This window comes from Kazachstania africana, chromosome 3 (assembly GCF_000304475.1).
Source record: "Kazachstania africana CBS 2517 chromosome 3, complete genome".
Classification (NCBI taxonomy): domain Eukaryota; kingdom Fungi; phylum Ascomycota; class Saccharomycetes; order Saccharomycetales; family Saccharomycetaceae; genus Kazachstania; species Kazachstania africana.
In genome coordinates, this window is record NC_018942.1 from 443,669 (window position 1) to 465,245 (window position 21,577).

The 21,577-nt window shown below is 35.3% G+C and overlaps 15 protein-coding genes and 2 non-coding genes across 17 annotated transcripts; 5 read left to right on the forward strand and 12 right to left on the reverse strand.

Moving 5' to 3' along the window:
- Positions 1–158: 158 nt before the first annotated feature.
- On the reverse strand, positions 159–923 carry KAFR0C02240 (uncharacterized protein; the record flags this gene model as incomplete). Its single annotated transcript, XM_003956303.1, has 1 exon — positions 159–923. One exon carries the CDS (start codon positions 921–923, stop codon positions 159–161), a length of 765 nt encoding a protein of 254 aa, XP_003956352.1.
- A 521-nt stretch (positions 924–1,444) lies between these two features.
- On the forward strand, positions 1,445–3,286 carry HSF1 (stress-responsive transcription factor HSF1; the record flags this gene model as incomplete). The annotated part of the gene is made up of 1 exon (XM_003956304.1): positions 1,445–3,286. One exon carries the CDS (start codon positions 1,445–1,447, stop codon positions 3,284–3,286), a length of 1,842 nt encoding a protein of 613 aa, XP_003956353.1.
- A 477-nt stretch (positions 3,287–3,763) lies between these two features.
- Positions 3,764–5,035, forward strand: AFT1 (DNA-binding transcription factor AFT1; the record flags this gene model as incomplete). The annotated part of the gene is made up of 1 exon (XM_003956305.1): positions 3,764–5,035. The coding sequence occupies one exon, from the start codon at positions 3,764–3,766 to the stop codon at positions 5,033–5,035; it is 1,272 nt and encodes a 423-aa protein (XP_003956354.1).
- Positions 5,036–5,087: 52 nt separating this feature from the next.
- Positions 5,088–5,456, reverse strand: RPB9 (DNA-directed RNA polymerase II core subunit RPB9; the record flags this gene model as incomplete). Its single annotated transcript, XM_003956306.1, has 1 exon — positions 5,088–5,456. One exon carries the CDS (start codon positions 5,454–5,456, stop codon positions 5,088–5,090), a length of 369 nt encoding a protein of 122 aa, XP_003956355.1.
- Positions 5,457–5,655: 199 nt separating this feature from the next.
- MNP1 (mitochondrial 54S ribosomal protein bL12m) lies at positions 5,656–6,159 on the forward strand (the record flags this gene model as incomplete). The annotated part of the gene is made up of 1 exon (XM_003956307.1): positions 5,656–6,159. One exon carries the CDS (start codon positions 5,656–5,658, stop codon positions 6,157–6,159), a length of 504 nt encoding a protein of 167 aa, XP_003956356.1.
- A 135-nt stretch (positions 6,160–6,294) lies between these two features.
- Positions 6,295–7,536, reverse strand: KAFR0C02290 (uncharacterized protein; the record flags this gene model as incomplete). The annotated part of the gene is made up of 1 exon (XM_003956308.1): positions 6,295–7,536. The coding sequence occupies one exon, from the start codon at positions 7,534–7,536 to the stop codon at positions 6,295–6,297; it is 1,242 nt and encodes a 413-aa protein (XP_003956357.1).
- Positions 7,537–8,018: 482 nt separating this feature from the next.
- Positions 8,019–9,230, reverse strand: KAFR0C02300 (uncharacterized protein; the record flags this gene model as incomplete). The annotated part of the gene is made up of 1 exon (XM_003956309.1): positions 8,019–9,230. One exon carries the CDS (start codon positions 9,228–9,230, stop codon positions 8,019–8,021), a length of 1,212 nt encoding a protein of 403 aa, XP_003956358.1.
- Positions 9,231–9,387: 157 nt separating this feature from the next.
- KAFR0Ctrna9N lies at positions 9,388–9,461 on the reverse strand. The gene has a single exon. It is a non-coding gene; the product is annotated as a tRNA-Asn (tRNA).
- Positions 9,462–9,779: 318 nt separating this feature from the next.
- On the forward strand, positions 9,780–10,565 carry COG2 (Golgi transport complex subunit COG2; the record flags this gene model as incomplete). The annotated part of the gene is made up of 1 exon (XM_003956310.1): positions 9,780–10,565. One exon carries the CDS (start codon positions 9,780–9,782, stop codon positions 10,563–10,565), a length of 786 nt encoding a protein of 261 aa, XP_003956359.1.
- Positions 10,566–10,765: 200 nt separating this feature from the next.
- Positions 10,766–11,537, reverse strand: KAFR0C02320 (40S ribosomal protein uS12; the record flags this gene model as incomplete). Its single annotated transcript, XM_003956311.1, has 2 exons — positions 10,766–11,138; positions 11,473–11,537. 2 exons carry the CDS (start codon positions 11,535–11,537, stop codon positions 10,766–10,768), a joined length of 438 nt encoding a protein of 145 aa, XP_003956360.1.
- A 442-nt stretch (positions 11,538–11,979) lies between these two features.
- KAFR0C02330 (uncharacterized protein) lies at positions 11,980–13,356 on the forward strand (the record flags this gene model as incomplete). The annotated part of the gene is made up of 1 exon (XM_003956312.1): positions 11,980–13,356. The coding sequence occupies one exon, from the start codon at positions 11,980–11,982 to the stop codon at positions 13,354–13,356; it is 1,377 nt and encodes a 458-aa protein (XP_003956361.1).
- A 216-nt stretch (positions 13,357–13,572) lies between these two features.
- Positions 13,573–14,649, reverse strand: SCD6 (Scd6p; the record flags this gene model as incomplete). The annotated part of the gene is made up of 1 exon (XM_003956313.1): positions 13,573–14,649. The coding sequence occupies one exon, from the start codon at positions 14,647–14,649 to the stop codon at positions 13,573–13,575; it is 1,077 nt and encodes a 358-aa protein (XP_003956362.1).
- Positions 14,650–14,888: 239 nt separating this feature from the next.
- DAM1 (Dam1p) lies at positions 14,889–15,860 on the reverse strand (the record flags this gene model as incomplete). Its single annotated transcript, XM_003956314.1, has 1 exon — positions 14,889–15,860. The coding sequence occupies one exon, from the start codon at positions 15,858–15,860 to the stop codon at positions 14,889–14,891; it is 972 nt and encodes a 323-aa protein (XP_003956363.1).
- A 240-nt stretch (positions 15,861–16,100) lies between these two features.
- Positions 16,101–17,201, reverse strand: SHY1 (cytochrome oxidase assembly protein SHY1; the record flags this gene model as incomplete). The annotated part of the gene is made up of 1 exon (XM_003956315.1): positions 16,101–17,201. One exon carries the CDS (start codon positions 17,199–17,201, stop codon positions 16,101–16,103), a length of 1,101 nt encoding a protein of 366 aa, XP_003956364.1.
- Positions 17,202–17,387: 186 nt separating this feature from the next.
- Positions 17,388–18,575, reverse strand: KAFR0C02370 (uncharacterized protein; the record flags this gene model as incomplete). Its single annotated transcript, XM_003956316.1, has 1 exon — positions 17,388–18,575. The coding sequence occupies one exon, from the start codon at positions 18,573–18,575 to the stop codon at positions 17,388–17,390; it is 1,188 nt and encodes a 395-aa protein (XP_003956365.1).
- A 220-nt stretch (positions 18,576–18,795) lies between these two features.
- Positions 18,796–18,887, reverse strand: KAFR0Ctrna7Y. Its single transcript is given in 2 exon segments — positions 18,796–18,832; positions 18,848–18,887. It is a non-coding gene; the product is annotated as a tRNA-Tyr (tRNA).
- A 1,398-nt stretch (positions 18,888–20,285) lies between these two features.
- On the reverse strand, positions 20,286–21,419 carry KAFR0C02380 (uncharacterized protein; the record flags this gene model as incomplete). Its single annotated transcript, XM_003956317.1, has 1 exon — positions 20,286–21,419. The coding sequence occupies one exon, from the start codon at positions 21,417–21,419 to the stop codon at positions 20,286–20,288; it is 1,134 nt and encodes a 377-aa protein (XP_003956366.1).
- Between the last annotated feature and the right edge of the window lie 158 nt (positions 21,420–21,577).

A 21,577-nucleotide genomic window follows, 5' to 3' on the forward strand; every position in this document is an offset into this window, starting at 1 on the left:
TATATGGAAATAAAAAAGTTTTCTCTCAAGGAAAAAAAAAACTTTTCTGCGCGACGGGCGGCTAGACAGAAAGAGAGATACAAAATTTTTAGTTAGGGTTTCCAAAGAATATTTATATGAAGAGATGAACAACTCTCTGTTACATGAAGAATTTACAGTTATATGCCAAATATCTTGTTGTAGGCTTCTATGTCTTGTTCTGACATCTTGTAGTTGTTTGATGTTGAGAAATCATGCACATTCCAAACAATTCTGCTTATGAAACTCGTACCATCAATATTCGACCAAGTTATGGCTGTAAATACATAATATAGCAAGATAACAACCAGTATCAGGGTTATGCCACATAGTATAATGAACGATTTTATGTTAGGATTCAATATAGATTCTTTCGTTTGTTTGATGCCACTGTTGCGAGTGGCATGGTTGTTATTATTGTTTACGTATTTCTGCAAATTTGCAATCAATTTTGATTGTTCTGCTAATTGTTTTCGACATTCGATTATAATAAATTCATTATCTACATCACTGCTGCTTCCGTCTCTAGATCGTTTCTCTACAGTCTCTTTATAAAATTTAAACTCCTTTTCAATAATTTCGAATTTTTCTTTGTAATAATTGATCTTTTCATTTAATCTCAAGATTTCTTGCTCTTTCTCCTTCATATCATCATTCTTGTCCGTAGCTACCAATTGAGTGAAAGTAACGCCGATCAAATCATCCAAAAATTGATCCAGTACCAATTTGTAAATCTTATGGAACGGTTTATCATTAGCAAATTGTTTAATCACATTCAATTTCGTGTCATTCAAAAGTATATCCTTCCCCTTGACAGAATTAATCAGTTTAGGCAATTCATTTCCATAGATATGGTCTCTCGACTTGACATCTATCTGGTCCCAATACTTATCCACTTTCGACATCACACCCTTTGCAACTTTGTTGACTACCAGCAACTCTTTAGTGTCACCAACAAAGAAAGTATCTTTTTATCTCTATCGCGCGTAATTTCTGTCGCTTCTAATATAACAGCCATATCGTTTATTTACCTGCACTAAGAGAGCATCATTACAAGCATAATAGCCATACCTTCTCAGTCCATCCGCCATCCTTGCACTCAACAAATGAATTCTTGGTCATCGCAGGATTCATATATAAATATATATATATATATATTTATTTATTTGTATTGGTATTTTACGCGACGTACATTATGATCACTATTGGCACATTAAATTTTCCAGTTTTTCTTATTAAGAGATTTTGAGAAGAGCTGAGAGATATTGAGATGAACTACCTGCAGTGAAGGAAATAAGGATAGAGTACAGATAACGATTCGGTATTATCTAGCCAATTCATACATTGCATTGCCCACTCAATTTCTTTGTTATTGTTTTGTTTGGAAATAGGAAAAGAGAAAAGGTTGTCATTTTAACTGGAAGAGATGAATAACGGTAAACAAGATACTAATTCAAATGAATTATCACTGTTGAATGATGAAGAAATAGATCAAATATTACACCAGAATAATATCTTCCCTGATGAAATAATACTACCACCAAATGATACACCTACCACTACAACAGAAAGTATTCAGAGGCAAAAAGATACAGATGAAATTAACGATATAATCAATCCATCAATAATAGATATTCCAAGAGACGTACAGGATAGATCTTTGACTTTGGCAAGAGATGCGTCCAACATCTATCATCCAGCAACGACAGATCTCATACGTAGGCCGACTACCCCATTACAGAATTCTTTTCAAAGACCCCTACCTGCAGATCAATTATATTCATCCAGAATACTGGAACAAAATTCAAATTACGAAATGTCAAATCTAACTAGTAGTACACAACAACGAAGATATCATCCTCATAAATCCCGTCCTGCATTTGTTAATAAATTATGGAGTATGCTAAATGATAATTCAAATTTGGATTTAATTCAATGGTCAAACGATGGTAAATCATTTGTTGTGACTAATAGGGAACAATTTGTCCATGAGATTCTACCAAAATATTTCAAACATTCAAATTTTGCATCTTTTGTAAGACAATTAAATATGTACGGTTGGCATAAAGTTCAAGATGTTAAATCTGGATCTATTCAAAATAGTAGTGATGAAAAATGGCAATTTGAAAATGAATATTTCCAAAGAGATAGAGAAGATCTATTGGAAAAGATCGTAAGACAAAAATCAAATTCTAATAATACGACATCTAAGGAAAAGATTATGAATACAAAACCTATTTTACATCTGATGAATGAACCAAGTACAGGATTAGATAATACAATCGATATTAATGGCGGGTCCACTACAACTGATCATGTTTCGAAAGTTCTCAATGAATTAGAAGCAATCAAATATAACCAGTTGGCAATTTCTAAGGACTTATTAAGAATTAATAAAGATAATGAATTGCTATGGAAGGAAAATATGATGGCAAGGGAAAGATACAGATCTCAACAACAAACGTTGGAGAAAATTTTTAGATTCTTAGCCTCAATAATGCCACAAAAGATGATCATGGATGGTGTGATGAACAATAGTGATAACACGAATAGTAGCATCGATCTCAACTCATTAAGGAATAAAGGCAATAGTGACAACAATAATAGCGAATCCATGAATACAAACATAAATGAAAAAAACTTGTTTGATGAACTTGTTAATAACGAGGGTAACAACAACAACAGTAATAATAATAATTACGATACTTTAAACAGAGCAAGTTCACCACTAAGGCCCCAACCAAGATACCTTTTGAAGAATCGTTCCAATAAGGGGCAATCCATGACGACCACACCAACGTCAGCAGCAACGTCAAGTTCGCCAAACAAAATTCTGGAGCTGAACGATGATGATAACATGCATCCTATTGTGGAAGAGTACGATACCAATGAGAATGAAACTAATAGAGGCAACGCAAGCGACGACAGTCTAGAGTTTTTAAATAATCTACAATCGAACATAAGCGAACAAGATAACAGAATCCAACATCTGGAAGATATCATCATCCAGGAATTTTCCCCGAAGAATAACGTCATGCATGCCAATGCCAGTAACAACAACGGCAACAGCAATACCGCGGATTTCAGTCTACATGATTATTTCAACAGCGATGCCATCCCAAACTCACCAATCGGTGAATCCGACGAAGGCAGCAAGTACAAGAGATACATTGAAGAGATATCCGACGATGAAAGCCGTCATCTCCATGACGATGCAACCACCACCACCACCAGTACAGCCAACATCAAGAAGCCCAGAAGATCCTAGCGAGTTGTGCTGGCCGTTAAGCAGCGCACAGCTTGCGACACCCCAAAAACTAGAAAATTTTTCTCTCTTTCTGTAGAAGCCGGAGATCTTTTCAACTTTACTTTGCACCCATATATTTGAAAAGCACAAGAAAAAAAAACTTTGTGTGGAAGAGCCCATCGAGAAATTTGTATCTACAGTAACTTGGATGTATGTTGGTTAGAACTCTGTTGTACGTCGTTTGATTTTTAACTAGCGGCTTCTTTCTCATTGGCTGGTAGTAACAGATGGTAACTAAAAAAATTCAATACATTACAAATTAGCGATATTAAGCGTATTCTTTGGAAGAGTAAATAGATTGAGTGAGAGAAAGGAAATATAAATTATATATTATTATTATTACCATATTACTATAGAGGAATAGAGAGTTTCAATTATATATAATACTGCTTACTTTATTAAACAGGCCTGGTTAACCAGAAGTTTTTACATGAGATTATGGATACGAGGAAACAGAGCAATCCTAATGATGATGACAACGAAAAGACTCTAATCAATCCACAAAATATTTCCATTGCATTAAATGACAAACAAAATAAATTGATTCATTTAGATCCTGTACCTGATTTTTCTGATAAGACAGAAATTAAACCATGGTTACAAAAGATATTCTATCCTCAAGGTATTGAGATTGTCATTGAAAGATCTGATAACTTTAAAGTAATTTTCAAATGCAAGGCTACAAAGAGAGGCAAAAAGCACGGCAACGTTGCTCCACCTTTACCTGAGCCAACCACTGAAGAGGAAGTGAATACTGGTTCAACAACGACCGTAAAGAAGAAGAAAAGATCTATTTCAAGGTTTAATCGCTGCCCGTTCAGGATAAGAGCCACATTTTCAATTAAGAGAAAGAAATGGCAAGTAGTCGTTATGAATAGCATGCATTCTCATGAATTGGTCTTCAATCCTGACTCTGATGATTATAAGAAATTTAAAATGGTATTAAAAGAAAATAATGATGTAGACGCAATAAAGAAATTCGATGAATTGGAATATAGAAGACGTAATAATCTACCTATCCCACAGGCGATCATGCCCTGTGATTGTGGTTTAACCTCCGAAATAAGATCATTTAATGTTGTCTTACCAAATATAAATCCGAGAAAGGGTAGTAATAACTATTCAAGATCTAATGGTAATAAGATTAAGAAACCAATTAAAAAAAATAGTGATAAACCTTTTGCATTACAATTTGATAGTAGTAGCACTGCTAGTAGTACTCCTACCAATAATAATATCAGTCACCATAATGATCATAATCAAAATCAGACTCACAATCACAATAATAATAATAATACTAATATTAATAATGGCATGGGATTCCTTGATGATCCATTTGCATCCACTGAATTCTCATCATTAAATAACGCGACAACCGCACCAGCAATTGATCTAAATGAAATTGACTTCACAGATATTTTCTCTAAGTCATTTAGTAACGTTACAGCTACGGATATCTATGCCCCATCACCGTTATTATCATATAATCATACTGATGATACGAATACGAACGATGGTGATATTTTATCGAATACGTACCATGTTGATATTTCGAGTTTGCTATCAATTCCAAATGTCGATGCTGATAATACAACCCCAGAATTTGATAAAATACTTTATACTAAGAGTGTTACTCCTGATAATAACGTTAATGAACAGGATATAAATAAAGATGATTTGCATTGGATTATTAATTTTGACAACGAATAAATTCTTCTGTATATATTTATGTAAATACATAGGCCGTTAAAAGAATATACGACTATTCAAACTGAGTTCTCTTATTCTTCTGATCTGATGTGAAAATGTGTGAACAACTTAAACACACGAAGAAAAGTACCATGGAAGTATCTTTTCTTCTTTGTTGTGATTGGAAAAACACATTTTCATGGGCATGACATTTGGGACACTCTCTATCAGACCTCGGTAGCGTTGGATCAGACCCAATATCCTGCACAACACCGGCAGTTTCACCAATATTTGTTATCAGTTCATGTCTATAAACTAATGGACTACCGGCTTCTTCCACATATGAGCATGTTCTACACTCAAAAAGTAGCCTACCAATCTCCTTGTCTTCACGTGGATATAACATATTATTACAATCTCGACAGAATCTAAATGTTGTCATCTTTAATCTATCACTCTTCTTACTGATTTACTATATTTTGCTATTTATTACCAATGTGTTTTCTCAAATTGTCAATTTCTAAAAGTTAAATATATTCAAATCCAAGAAAAAAAAAGTCGAGTTATAAAAAAACCCAGCATAAATATACCAATTATAAGGAACTCCTGTTATATAAAATAGAAAGACCTCAGTTGGAACAATGCTAAGGTTAGGTACATTAAGAGCCACTCAGATGATAGCGAGGCCCGTTATGAGTTCGGTGAGATGCTTAACTCGTTACAATTCAACGGTTTCTAATGAAAAATTGGAATCAATTGTGGATTCAATATCAAAATTAAATATTCTGGAGACGTCAAATTTGGTAACTCTATTGAAGGAGAGACTAAATATACCAGATATCAATATGGGTGCGCCAATGATGATGAGTAATGTAAATACTGCTACAGATACAAATGAAACTAAGGAAACAAGTGCGGCTGAAGAAGAAAAGACAACGTTTACCATTAAACTGGAATCTTTCGATGCCAAGTCTAAGGCTAAAATTATTAAGGAGATTAAATCTTTGTTGGGACTATCTTTGGTGGATGCTAAAAAGTTTGTTGAAAGTGCTCCCAAAGTTATCAAAGACAACATCTCAAAGGATGATGCAAGCTCTATAAAGGATACTTTAGAAAAACTAGGAGGTAAAATTAGTATGGAATAAGTTATGAATGTTGAAATGCCATTATTTAAATCTTGTATATAAAAGAATAAATCCTGTGAAAAAATAATCTATTGAATATCAAATTTACCTTAAACTAATAAAGATTTTTATGCAAAAAAATGAATAAGAAGGTAATTATAACCAGATATTATTCTGGGATTCTTGTCCCTGATCTTCTTGAATATCTTTTGAAGTTTGCTGTTTCGAAATTTCCGTAGAGTTTTTTTTCAAAAGTTCCATACTTTTATCAATTGAATTCATTAATTTTGTTGGTAAAGATACAGTCACATTACTATTTAAAATTGACTGTTGCTTGATTTCTTCTGGAGTTGGATTTTTCTGGTCATTACTGTTAAAATAGTGGAAATGAGTCGAGAACTTCTTCATCGCTAATAATTTTATCTTATTAAATTGTTCATTTTTATCATTGCTATTACTATTACTTGTAGCATTCTCAATCAAATCTCTTTGTTTCTCAACCATTGCCTTTGTATAACGTAACATAGTCCAATCAAATAGGTGATCATTATGATACTCCAGTTTTATGCTCAGATCTTTGAAGAGTCTCGCTAGATAAAGATAGTCCGGTTTTTCATCAAATGCTAAGTTTCTAACGTAATTCATGTACTCCGTGAATTCAATGGGCAAACCCTGACATAAAGTCTCCACACTTATGCATAGTTTCTTCTCAAGGATTCTATCATATTTTTGCTTTTTTGTTGTAGCTTTCAGTCCTTGCCAAGGTAATGATCCTTTACAGAAATATATTAGCATATAGCCCAGTGATTCCAAGTCATCTCTTCTACTTTGTTCAATCCCTAGATGTGTGTTCAAACTTGCATATCTAGCTGTACCCGTTAATGATTTATTTTCTCGATATGGGATATGGCGATGTGTATTAAAATCTCTATATTTTTTCGATAGACCAAAATCAATGACATGAACGGTAGATCCACGTCTTCCCGTACCCATTAAAAAATTGTCAGGCTTGATATCCCTATGAATAAAAGATCTGCCATGGATGTACTGGACTCTACATATCATCTGTAGAGCTAGCATTATAACAGTCTTGTATGAGAATTTTCTATGGCAGTAATTAAAAAGATCTTCTAAAGATGGGCCTAAAAGATCAATAACCATGGCATTAAACTCACCTTCCTTACCAAACCATCTTATCAATGAAATGCCAACACCTCCCCCGATGTATTTGTAAACACGAGCTTCGTACTCTAATTGAGGATGCCTAGATCTAATTGATTCCAATTTAATAGCAACCTCTTCACCACTGATCAAATTTGTACCATGATAAATATCACCGAAAGACCCACTACCAATCTTACGACCGATGCGGAATTTTCTACCGACTCTCAGATCCATAGTTCACCCTTGTGTATTCCAGTGACGGATACTTCTCGATCAATATGTACATTTATTTATATAAATACTATTTTTCTTTTTTGTGGAATTGTTGCGACAAACTTAACCGTACCTGTTACCCAGCGAAATTGCCAGTTTAATGAGGTATCTGCAATGAAGATCAGGTACATTATGCTGGTCATTTTAGCAGTTGTTAAGACGACAAAAATGTTGATTGGCTGGTTATTTAATAAAGTAACGTATATTTACGACTTTACGAGTATATTGAGACTAGTAATGTGAAAAAAAAATTAGTTATTACAGAATAATGGATCTCCGTAAGGGCAACAATGCATTTGTAGATGGAAGTGGACTGTCATGCTAGCTTCAGACAAACGTACTGTCGAGCAAAACCTAAGAGTAAACTTTTAGGCCTCTGCATGTTGCGAGTTTGTAAGTTTGCACCCCCCAGTCTCTAATTTTGTCTTCTCTGGCCTGTAGAATTAGAAATAATTTCCTATGCCGCTTCCCATATGGCGCGGCTCGTTAGCATCTGCATTCTCTTGCAACCTGGAGTTGACTAGACCCCATCGTATCCCATCAACGTCTGGAGTTTTGCCCTTTGGAAATAATTTCTTTAGAACTACTGGATTATTTTCTATGGGCTTAAAAAATAGATTTTCGTTTGTATGTTTATAGACGTATCTTAGAAGTCCGATTAATGGTATTAGGAAGTCTGAAAGAGCTTCGTTGAGAAATGGCAGTAACTCCACTGAAGAAACCTTTAGGTTTGTCATCTTATGTTGCAGTGTGTTTTTAAGTAGCTTATTTTTCTTCAAAAAACGATCTTTAGTAGATTTGGAGTCATGAGACTTATCAAGAATAGTTGCTGTCAGTTGGGATCTTGGCACTATTTGGGACAGAATATTGATAGATTCTTCTAGCATACCAATTGCGACACCCGATTCATCATTTCTGAATTGGTCCATGGAAAGTAGTAAAAAGCTCAGACTTTCGAGGAAGTTTCGCAAGGGTCTGCTGATAATATCACTTTGTTTAAGTTGCAATGTCGAATCAAAACACCCAATACATAATTTTGCTGTGAAAAAACTTGTGGATGATGCTTCTTTCAATTGATTACTTTGAAGGTCCAACGCATTACTTTCAGGATTTGATAATTTTGATTTCAATTTTGATAGAGATAGCATTAATATGGCCAGTTGCTGAATCAATTTGAATTCTGAAATAAGCTGAATCAAATAATCATGAAACTTGGCTTCTAATGAAAAAGCTTGAGATATTTCTTCTAAAAATTGTAGAAGTCCCAAACCTTTTTTCAAATACTGTCCAGCTGTTGCCCATATTGTGTTTGAAGGAGACACCAACTCATATGCTTTATCCAGCATATCAATTGCTATGCACCTATAATAGTATGAACAATTAAGCAAGCATATATAGAGATCCTGCTCTATATTCAACGACATATTTTCTGCTCCCCATCTTTCTACCAGCAGTTTACTGGCATAATCCAAACATATTTCTATTTTAGTGACATCATCTAATTGGTCCTTATTGAGGATATCTTTCGCATTCAATCTTGCCAATTTCAACTCGGAGGAATAACCACCTTCAGACTTTTCAAGATTTTGATATTTCAACGGCAATTTTCCTACAGAAGCTATTTTAAGCCTATTTATTTCAGTAGTATGAGACATTCCTATAACTCCGTATACTAAGGATTTCTTAGCAGCCTAGCATTGATAAATTGCAGTAAAAAGGCATATTATGCACGAGTATTAATTGCATTCATAAAGTGTTTTTGGAGATTCAATCGAATTATGTTTTTTAAAAAAAAAAAGTAGCAAAAAAAATCGACCCCAGTGAGGATTGAACTCACGATCTTGCGATTAACAGTCGCACGCCTTAACCAGCTTGGCCATGGAGTCGTATCTTTTACAAATTTTAATATTATTTTTTTGCCCGTGTTTACCAGCATATAAGGTAATAGAATGAAAGATTAATTCCCTCTGTGGTAATTTTGGTTTTGAAATATATAAAAATCTTACAACTAGCAATACTAGCCGTATGCATTCTCAATCCGGTCAATAACCGAGCTTAACTTTTATATATCCTGTTTTTAACAAGCGCTTTTCATATATTTTTCAATAGAATGCCACGAATAAAATAACCAGGTTGGACCATACAAACTTCATCTGAAGTCATATTGAAAACCTGTAAAATATACACTAAGAACTTTGGGCAAGATGGATTTCTTATCAGATGAAGAAATGGACTTGGAGTTACCTACAACCACAGATATTACTAGAGGTCTATTCGGTGATCAAGTGGATAAGTTGCATGGCGAGGCCAAAGAGAATGAAAAGGGCTTTAACGTCGATGAATTCCTGATGCAAAACAATTTTCATTACTTACCACTAGACTCACTCATAAGAGACCTTTCCAACTTGTCTATTGAAATTGTACAAGCATTACTGGGGCAGGTCACTGATAATTACGATAACTATTTGGCATTCTTCAGCACATATTCCAAGGATGAAAATGAAACGTTACTAGAATTACAGAAGACAAGAGCAGAATTGAATAGCTTTATGACACATTTGGGACAACTAACGAAAGATGATCTTTCGAATACAAGAGAAACAATTGAAGACTCTGTTGAATATTTGAAAAATCTGGATTGTATATCTGAACAGCTTAATGACCATAAACGTTTGGCTGATGAAATTTCACTAAGTAAGAAATTGAGTAACACATTACATAAAATGTGTGCAATGGAAGATATTCAGGAGCAATTATGCGGTGAACTTATCAAGAAACTATTTCAAATAATAAACAGTTGTCGTGGTTTACTTACGTCGTTGGAATCTTTGAATTCTCCATTTATTCATCATATACGTAACGAATACCAAGGGTTAGTGCAGGAGTTTCAAGTATCACTCAAAATTCTGACAGATTTATGTCTAGAGGACACCAAACGGTATAAATACTTGAACAATGTACTGATATCGCTTCTCGCTAAGGACATATAACTTTTCAATAACGACATGCATATTATATATAATAAATCATTAGGCGAACTTATAATGAAGATAATAATTATAGTGCTATATATATTAAATTTGATACATTCTCTTTAGAAATTAAAGAGATATGATATTTATAATGTTGTAAGGAATAGTAGATACAATTTGCAGAAATAAATTAACCCGAAAGAGCATATACAATCCGCTTAGGATCTTGGTTTTTCCTTCTTTTCCTTCCATAAAGCTAATAAGGAGACACCAGAGACCTTGACGACCTTGAATCTGACACCTGGAATATCACCCTTAGCCTTACCTTTTCTACCGAAACCAGCTAATAAGACTTCGTCATTTTCATCAACAAAGTTTAAACAACCATCATTTGGAACGAAAGCAGTAACCTTCTTACCGTTCTTGATTAATTGAACTCTGACACACTTTCTGATAGCAGAGTTAGGTTGCTTGGATTCGATACCTAACTTTTCTAAAACGATACCTTTAGCGTGAGAAGAACCACCGAATGGGGAAGATTTGAAGGCAGTACCTAGTAATCTCTTCTTGTAGTTGTTTTCGGCCCAACGGCTGTACAATTAGTTGCAGAAACGTAGAAGTTTCATCATTTATTGTTAGTAAATTGTCACTTAGTGTAATATAATGTGATGATATTGAAACATTCAACCATTTTCTGATATTGTGGTACGTGTTTTTTGGCTATTTATTTTAGTTATTTAACAGAGCTTGGTTGAAACTTGAATGGATAACTTCATCATCCGGGAACTTTTCTTTTATATAACGCAATTCTATAAGTCAGGATTTAATCTTTCAGGTGTTGGCTCTCTGAATAATCAGACACTTAAAAAGGAGAGGACATTCGATGTTTCATCATTTCATTCATCATCTTCAAATAATAACATACTTGTTTCTTCTGTGGACACGTAATTTTCTAGCAGAGTTTAAACCTCTTGGCTTACCTTTACCCATCTTGACTAGTCTATTGTTGTTCTACCGGCTTCAAAACCTATCTTAAACAGAAGATCTAAACGGCAAAGCTTATAATTAGTATATACTTCACAATAACCTAACTTCCTTCCTTTACCCAATCGTCTCCCACAAGCGCTACGTAGGGCCTCGATACAGCAAGCCTCTCTCACTCATTCCTCAGCGAATTCGATGCGAATTCCCAACACAATTTTGAAAATTTCCAGCGATTTTTTTGAGTCCTCAAAATGAAAAAGTCACATAAAAATGGAAAGCTTTTTTGAAATTTTTTGCAGCCGAGAATTTGTTGAATGTATGGGTTTTATTGTGGTGTACAGAGGTTATCGGAAGAAGCAGCAGTCAAAGAGCTGCGACCAAAAGACGTCAAAATACCCAATTGATGAGCATCAACAGTGTGTGGTACGAGAAAGATGGTGGTGATCCAATGAGTGAAGCAAACAGATACACCCAGGTACTGATTGCGCAGTATTTGAAACAAAATGGCTTTGAAGATACTTTGTCAAACTTTCTGAGGGAATCCTCACTGCCGTTAACCTCTGTTCGCTCGAAACTACAGGATTTGCATCTAGAAGATCTAGAGACTATTGTAGGAGATAGGATACAGTTTGGTGACAATGCTATTACTGGGAGTCTGAATGGATTGGTTTTGAACGATGCTTTGCCCGCAATAGATGAAGGAAAATATGGCATAGGGTCCTGGAACCACATATCCAAATTTGTGAAAGCTGGTGCAAGCGTGACGGATGGGCTTGCTATCAGTACAAAATTTGATAAATTTGGTAATATAATGTTTTCAATGTCTAACAAACGGATACAAGTGTACGACTCCAATCTACAATACAAACAAGATTTCAAACCAGTTGCTGAATATAAAAGTATATCCAAATATTGTGGCCCTATTGGAGATTCGGATTATTATTATTCATGTTCTATCGATGGTACTTTGTCAATATATGACAAAACCTTTGCAGTACTTCCAAAATGTGATGCCAAAGTGCACGAAAAAATGATCACTCACATTGTTTTTATCAAAATATCTTCCACCTCTTACTATGTGGTCTCTAGTGGTTTAGAAAATATCTTGAAAATTACTTTACTGACCTTCAAAGATGGCAGTGTGACTTTTGAAGAACTTTCAAATTGTAAGTTATTATCTGCCTGTACTTCTTGCCAAGTTGGTATCCAAAAATTTGGAAGGAATAATGACAGTACTTCAAGACCTTTTATCTTTGTTACAAGAGCCCAGTTTACGCATGTTTTATGTTATACTCTATCAGCAGAAAACAAGCTATATTTGCATTGTAATATTGCCTTAAACATTGCACAATTTTCCACTTACTCTTTTGAAGTTAGAGACATGGTTCTGATGAACCTTAAATCGCCTGAATGTAGCTCAATTCTATCCGAAAATTCAGTGTTGGTAGTAGCAACATCGCATGTGCCCTATCTAAGATTAATTATTGTGGAGCTTCCGATGGCTCTCCTTGAAGGTGAAGGAATTGGAAAAGGTTGCGCAACCTCCTATGGTGGAGTCCTGAAAGACATGGCTACCACCATTCCTCAAAACTCATTTTCTCAGCCAATTTTGAAATTTATCCCAAATTGTAATGGTTTCATAATTGGTGGGGATCAAGCAATATATGGCATAGACATTTCAAGTGGTGATTCCTGGGAGCTAGCTCTTTCTGGTTATACCAATATGCAAAGAATAAAGGCAATCGACGTAAATTTGAATACCTCACAGATTGTTGTAGGAGCAGCTAACAAAATGATCTACTCTTGGAAAGTTCGGAATGAGTGATTCATTCCATATTAATCATCTGAGTAATTATAGTGATGCGTTATAGTAATTTACAGTTACACATATGTATATATATTATATATAAATTTTTATTCTTTTTATTAGTCAAAAACTTAGTCTTAATGCATTTATTTCCAACGTTAGTTGAAAAAGAAAAGACACTTAGTGACAGTAATTGATTCAGATTCAAGCTTACTTCAATGTATTGCTGCAGATTTAAAATTCAATATTTGAAGATCCTTGTTGGAAGCTGGCCTGATTGCCTTCTCCCTCTTGTGATCTTTTGTCATGGTATCCGCCTCTGTTGCCTCTATAATTGCCTCTATTGCCTCTGTAGTTGCCTCTGTAACCGCCTCTACCTCTACCCCTTCCGCCTCTATTGTCTCTACCTGAGTGGAATCTTGGTCTGGCAGAAGATTGGCCAAAGGTGTCCATATTTAGGGCTTTCTCCTCCTGCCATCTCATATTTGTGTTCATTTCAGCAGATGTAGATATTGTATCAAAAAATGAAGATTTCTTGTTGTAGAAACTATCATTCTGCGCTTCCATATTGTTTTCGTTGTTAGTCTCATGAGGTTGTTGAACTTGTTCGTTAGCAATTTCAGGTGCTTCCCTGGCAAATTTGGCGTTATTCGTTTCAAAATCAAAATCGTTACTTGGAATTTCAATTTTCTTAGTATGAGATTGACGACGTGGTTTGCGTTGTGTTCTCTCATTCTTGAAGCGAGTATTATCAGAAGATTCCTTGGCTTCCGTCGAGTTAACATCCTTGGAAGCTAATGGAGCGGCATTATCTGATGGTGCATAAACTCCATAACCAGCAACAGCAGCTGGAATATCTTGTTGTGGACGACTTTCTGGAAGATTAGTCTGAACAATACGTGGTGATGTTTCAGTTTGAGCAGCATCATGTGCTGGGTGTAGTGTTTGTGTTGGTGGTACTTGTTGAGATGCAGGCATTACTTGCTGTGGTTGTGATTTCATAGGAGCTTGGACTTGTTGTTGTTGCTGTGCCATAGCATTTGGATGTAGTACTGGTTGTACGTCCTCAAGTCTTACTTCTAAGATGTTCAAATCTTTAACATCGTTACCGTTGAACTTCACACTTTGATAAACAGTTGGGTTTGGATAAATTTCATCAGGACCCCAGTTTTTACGTCCTTCAGTTCCAAAGCAGCGAACGTCTCTTAAAGTGACCGTACCTTTTTCGGAATCAATATTTTCCAATAAACCAACGTATCTATTATCCGTCACGGAAATCAAAGAAATTGTCTTACCAATATACTGAGACATTGTTTCGTTCTCTATTTATTGTGAGACGCTATGAGTTTGACAAGCTGTCCTCTAATAGCATATGGAGTTCTCTTTCTTCCACTGTATATATCTACGTTAGAGTGTTCGCCACCAATTTTCTTACTTCGAAAAATCGATATTACAGTCGCCTTACACGAAAAACCATAATTACACTATATGAACAGCTTTACAGCTGTGACTGAATTCTACTATATGATGTACGCTTACGATCATGAGATTCACCTGAATGGGGGTCTCTTATCCATGGGCACAGGCTTTCGTTCAGTTTTTCTCTTATTTACTCTATTCATATTTGCAGAAGCAATATTTCGAGAATTGGCCTGAAATAATGGATTCTTTCTCTTTTTAGGAGATGGAATTCTGGTGGCACTTGAAGTTGGCTTCTCTCTTCTCTCTTCTGTAGAAAATATATTTGTTGAGCTGGTATGTTCGGCAGAAAGGCTGTTCCGTATTGTGTGTAGTATAGATTTTCTTCTTAGCCTGCTTGTATTATCGCGTTTGTCCTCATTTCTTATCTCATGATTACTATCTCTGTAATTTGGTGGAGGTTTCACAAGTGGATTCATGACGAATGAGGCTTCACTGTTAGTATCGTCATCGTCACCGCCCGTTTGATCTTTATTAGATTTTGGTTGGGCAAAATGTCTGTTTCTGTTTTCAGAAACACTTCTTGGACCGTTCTTTTCAAGCCTTTTATTCAATTGAGTTGGGGGAAAGTGTGGAACTACGAATTTGCTATCATTCACGGCTTGCTTGTTAGGTTTTTTCAACTCTTCTAATTCCTTCGTAAGTGATTCTCGTTCAATTTTCAATGCTTGCAGTCTCTTCATTGATCTTAGCTCTTTCTCTACATTATAAGGTATACCAGGGAAATCTATACACGCAGAGATACACATCATCCCGTATATCAATGATCCAAACGATTCGTTTAAATTTACTAAACTGTTATGTATCTCATTCAACCTTATGAAATTGTCATCTAATGTAATCATTGAATCACTAAGTTCTCTTATCTGTGGCACCAAATATTCTTGTAGTACGTTTTGTTCAGTTTCATTCACAGCAGCTGTCATATCGTCATTATAACTTGTTCCATCATTATTGCTACCAAAAGAAGACCTCCTCGACCCAGGATTGCTACTTACGGATAATCTATATTCTGTACCTGTTCTAGACTTCTCTTCGTCCATTACTACTGCTATGTTTGCTTGTTGCGCCGATGACTTGGTTTAGTATTGCACTTTCCAATTTTTTTTGTTTATCTCGAAGCTTTTCATGCCTTATTATAAAACAGAACGACGCGTCTCAAAGGTCATCTCCAGTAAATGGCAGAGCGAAATGATGACCCATTCCAGACAGTAATATTGTAATACTATATAGCTATATCTCGGGCATATATAATGAAAGGAGGCAATTATTAGCATGAGAAGTTACGTGTATTTCCTGGCATGTTTTAATTTCTCTTTTTTGAGCTGTGATTGAGATATAACACCTCCTTTCCACATCTTCTTCAATGCGACAATCAAAAAGATCGTACTTAAGAATGATAGCCCGTACCATGTAACAAGATATTGCAAGTGGCTATTTCTGAAGTCTACGGTCGGCGTTTTTCCAATAGGTACACCAGCCTTCATAAACTGCCATTCCGTAAAAGCCAAGGAATCATCATCATCGGCAATTGATTTAATATCGATTTTCTTTGTCCCTGTAACCCAATGTCGTATGGAAGCCAATAAATTTTGTTCATGAGACTCTGTTTCATTGTTCATCCAGGAAGCATGGTTAGTCATGTCGTACAAAGCTTGGAAATGGATAGGTTTACAATCTACAGACGCTGCCATGTCATAAATATCAGATACCTGCCACAGTCTGGACTCCTTATCCTCCTGCTTCCATTGAAACTTACCGCGTTTCTTTGGTGGGCGCACAATACATATAAGTTCGATATCTTTACCACTAGGTAAAGATAAATGTGTCAGTGTCCTTGTATCTGGTGAAACTTTTGCTTCTGCAATCCAACCACGTTCTACCAAAATTTTTTCACCGGTATCTTCCCTAATAAATGGTGTGAATAATAAGTAGCCCTTTTCGCCATGCTTCACTCTAGGACCCACAAATAATTCTTCTTCGTGAACAAAATGCCCCTTAATTTTAACCTTACGATACTCCCAATCTTCACACATGTCTACTGTGAAGACTTTGGGTAAGGAAATCGGTGGGTATATTAATTTAGTCTCACAACTTGCTATCAACTTTGTTTTCCAATCCAATCTTCTCAATTGCCATGTACCTAAATAAAAAGAAATGACTGGCATTGCAAACATTAGGCCAAGCACCACTTTCTTTCCCGTGGAAGACCCATTTTTGGGACCTTCGTTAGGATTATGTGTAGTTTTTATAGGTTTCCAATCTATGGTAGAAGTAACCACAGAACGATTGCACGCCCTATTCTGCAGGTAATTGAAGCGACATCTGATAGCTTTATACACTATGCCCTGTCTGGGTAAAAAAACTGGTCTTAATGAAATCATTAGTGGTGTGTATCCTAGAGTCTAACGTCATTTTGAGATGTCAAGGAGATTTTATTTATCGATCGATCTTTGGTTTTTCTGAAACTCCGAAGGTTTACTTTATTAGTTCAAAATTATATTATAAATTTATATTAAATATTCTGGAAGATACATCGAGAACATATATAGTTCTATAAACGTCCTTATTCAAAACCAACAGAATTTTGTATTATTATCCCAAATAACAGAATTTTTATCATACCCATTTGGCGGTCTTACAGCGCTTACAGAAGAGTTACTAACGTATAGCTTAGATTTGTCTTCTAATTCGTGCATTAAGGTATCCAACTCGGAAAATCTCTTGATTGGAATCTCTTCATCCCAAAATTGTAGTTTGCTGAGGCCCTTTGCTTTAGCCTCGGTGATAGCATGCGCTATTAACTTCTTCAAGGTTTCCTCTTTACTGCTTTCAGAAGCGAAAAATACCTTAGTTATAACAAGATAGTTGTCATTCCAATTATGATGCCAGATAATGTGACTTTTATCCTCGAGTGCAAAGCCAAAGGGTGGGATGGTGTCTCCCTTTCCTGTTGCTCTCATAATGAAGATGTCACGATGCTGAAACCATTTATAGATATCCAAATCCGGCTTTACAGTAAAAATGTATGAATTTGGATGTTCCCTATGTAGCTTTAAAAGCCTTTTTTTGAAATCCTCATCATGTAACCTTATCAAATGGTCGTAGTCATCGAAACCAAGAAAGGTCCCTTTCAAATCGAGGTTTCCGCCACAGTACTCCGAAAACATTTTATCCAATTCTGTCACATAGTGTAATGGGACATGCATTGAATGATATCCAAATTGTTCATAATAATCGTCAACCTCACTATAAAGGTTGACAACCAAATTTTTAATCAATAAATCATCCTTGTACTCATTGCGAAGATTTTCATAAAATTTATTCAGACTTTCTATCATTACTTTAGCATAACCTTTAGAGCGATGTTTTTGCAAAGTAAACACTCCGCCAATACAAACCACCAGAGCAGGCTCGATTTTTCCATTTGAACCTGGCGTAATACAGTAGCCGACTCTATTAAGTGTTTCACAACTGGATACTATCTGGCTGAACTTATCTGAAGATGGTAGTCGTTCATCTTTTAATGTGAAATACTTTAAGCCTAACCATTGATATGAATCTGGAAATTTTTTCTTGCTCTCATAAAGTTTATGCTTTTGTCCAATTTCACTATTACCAAGTATTTTTTCTCTCTCTGCGTACTCTTGTTCTGTCAAGAGACCTTTCCATGCTTCAGAATTATTCAAATGAGTGAATGTAACAATTTCAGGATCTGTATACGTCTCAAATTTGTATGGTGCAGTGTGTACCGTCATGACTGAAGATTGGGAGTTGTAATTATATAAATTAGAAAAAATGCTTATAGAAAAGAATAAACGTTCAATGGAAAGATATTGGTTTTCCGTGAACAAATATGTGGTTAGGAACTACTCTCTTCTTAAACAAAAAATATAAACTACCATTCATTAGGCTTTCTAGCCTTCCCTGGGAATTTTTCAGCTCATCGAGGAATTTTAAAGGAAAAATTAAAAAATATCTCCCGGGGGCGAGTCGAACGCCCGATCTCAAGATTACTTTGATATTTCACATTACAGTCTTGCGCCTTAAACCAACTTGGCTACCGAGAGTGAATATTGGATTGTAAAATGAAGTGATTATCATTGGTATAGTCCTTTTTAAGAACTAAATTCTTTTTCTTTGTCAAGCCAAAACTACTGCAAATGGCTGTGTACTAGCACTTCAATGTTTTAATAGTTACAACGACAAATTTAGAACGCTCTAGAAGGATTGAGTCACATAGCAAATGTGACTATATGTTAACTAGTGAGATTATTCAGTAACAAAGACTGTATAACTATTGTGACACCATAGTAAACATGAACCTGGAGCATGATAGTTGTTACAAGTCAAAATGTGTTAGAAAAGGTATAAATACTCAGGTGGACACAGAAGCTTGATCAAAAAGTGTTTCACTGTACACTATTCCGTGTTATAGTTAATTTTATGTATAACCGGAGTATTATTTGGAAATGCACACTAACTAATAAGAATTTATTCACTTAACTGACGGACATTTAACATTATGAAGAATAATAACGACATATTATCACATGAGGCATGCTCTTATTTCCTTTACATTAAATAGGATGAACGATGACATATTCATTGGTGCCTCTTGTTTGTGTCAAATCATTATTTTCTATAAAAGCAGCTATTGCAGTAATATATTGGGATTACAGTACTTATTAGCTAGAATATCAAATCATGCTCTTTTTATAGCGACAAGATATCACATAATGAGATTGCTGAAAGCGTAAGTTCAGGATTATATGTATAATGTAGTTATAGTCCGATGTATATAAGTCGAGGATCAGAGCCAATCCAGCTATATTTATATTAGCAAAAAATGTGGCTTCTATGATATACCTATATGGAGGAACAAATTTGTCTGGTTAAATACTCAATTAGTGGATCCTTTACAATATTATTAATTTCTAGACATGTTATGGAAGGAGGTTTTCCCAATGATGATGTCTTTTGAACCTTAGCGCAAAGGGAGAAACAAGCGCAAAAATGGGTTTAAGGACTAGAACCTTGATTGACCAACTAGAATTATGATTCCTGGATTTGGAGAATATAAATATCAGGCATTTTCACGTCAGCAATAGTTTGATTATTACAGAAGTTTTACTTTTTACAGATGCTTTTAAAAATTATAGTCAATTTTTTATCACATCTTACAGAAAGTCTCAATGATTACAAAAATGTTAAAGCAAGATGAATCACCAGCTAATGGCCATCTTGCTTCAGTTCAATTACAGTACTTGTGTATAGTAGTACATTAAGAAGTTGGAACATTAACTCCATAAAATTGGCGATTGCTAGCCGTACGGCCAGTACTACCGCGACCCTCTCCTTTTCAGGTGGAGATACAACGATCATTACGAGGTTTTTAATAATGTATTTGATCCAAAGATAAGTTAGGAGGTAATCGCTATTCTTATTCAACGGCTTTATGTAGTCTCTCATATTATACTTTTATATATCAAAAATGTCACACTTGAACCATCAAAATCACCGCCACTTAAGCAAGAAATTTTATTCTTGGAAACTTCCCCTGTTTGACCAACTTTGAACCATTTCGAATTCTGACAAACATAATTATCAAAGACACCACTTCGTTGATCCTCTCCTGTATGTGTGACTAATGCAATTAAATCATAAAAAATCGTTAAATTCGTAGCGAGAGGAGTTTGCTGCTCTGATAACTCTTCGTACTCTCCCCTTTCCTCGTTCTTCCATTGGGCGTTCAAGATGTGCTTGTTTTGTACTGAAGAGGGTTCTAATAAGTCGGCAATGTTGTAAGTAAATGGAAAAACGATCTTTTTGAAGTCCTTCTCATCGTCCGTAAATCTCTCGATATGGATTAACAAATAGCTCGGCAGTTCAATGATCTTGTTTTCAGCCAGGCACTTCTTCAGCACATCATTTAGTTTCATTGAAGATTTGGGTATTTTACAACTCAGGTAAAATTTTTCAGATGAGTCCACAAGTCTGATGCGCAAAATATCAGTAAACTTTCTTTTGAATATTGTTGTAAACGTTTCAAAGAAAATATCTATCGCTGTTTTAACATCAGGCGACTGGAGTTCCATTTCTGGATATAGACGTCTAATAGCACTGTCAAGAATAATCGGCTGAAATTGCACAGCCTCGTCAAAGATCAATATCCTAAAACAATGTTTCAGCTCCTCCAGAAATTCATTTTCAATGATGGCATCGCTCGATTTATACTCCATAAGTAAATATCTTATAGGCTCCACTTCAAAAAGCATCCGTATAGCAGCCGTTATATATGTTCTCCCATCAATGGCAGAGAGGATCTTCATATACGTAAAAGTATTTGCGAACGATTTGAAGCTGGTAATGAGTTCGGCATCAGGTGTTCCAATAAGAGTAATGGTAGAGTCAGGCTTTATGACACCAGAAATGAAAGCATCGGGAGCAACATTTCTTAATAGAAGTTTTTGCCTATTAATTGGTACGCTGGTTAATATACTAAGTTGCACCTGTAAGTCTGCAATAGTAGAGTCCTTTCTGAGAGAAAGATTGTAAATACTGTTTGAATGTTTTACCTTGAACGACAGAACGGAAACCATCCTTTCTGATTTTTATACTGGATACCCAATAAAGAAAAACAGTGACAAAAACCAGATACAAGTGGATCTTATATCACCATAACTGTCCTTAGTGATTATTCCAGCACTTTCTTGTTATTGGTTGTTTCTAGGAACATCTTTTTTTCACTTTTTCATAT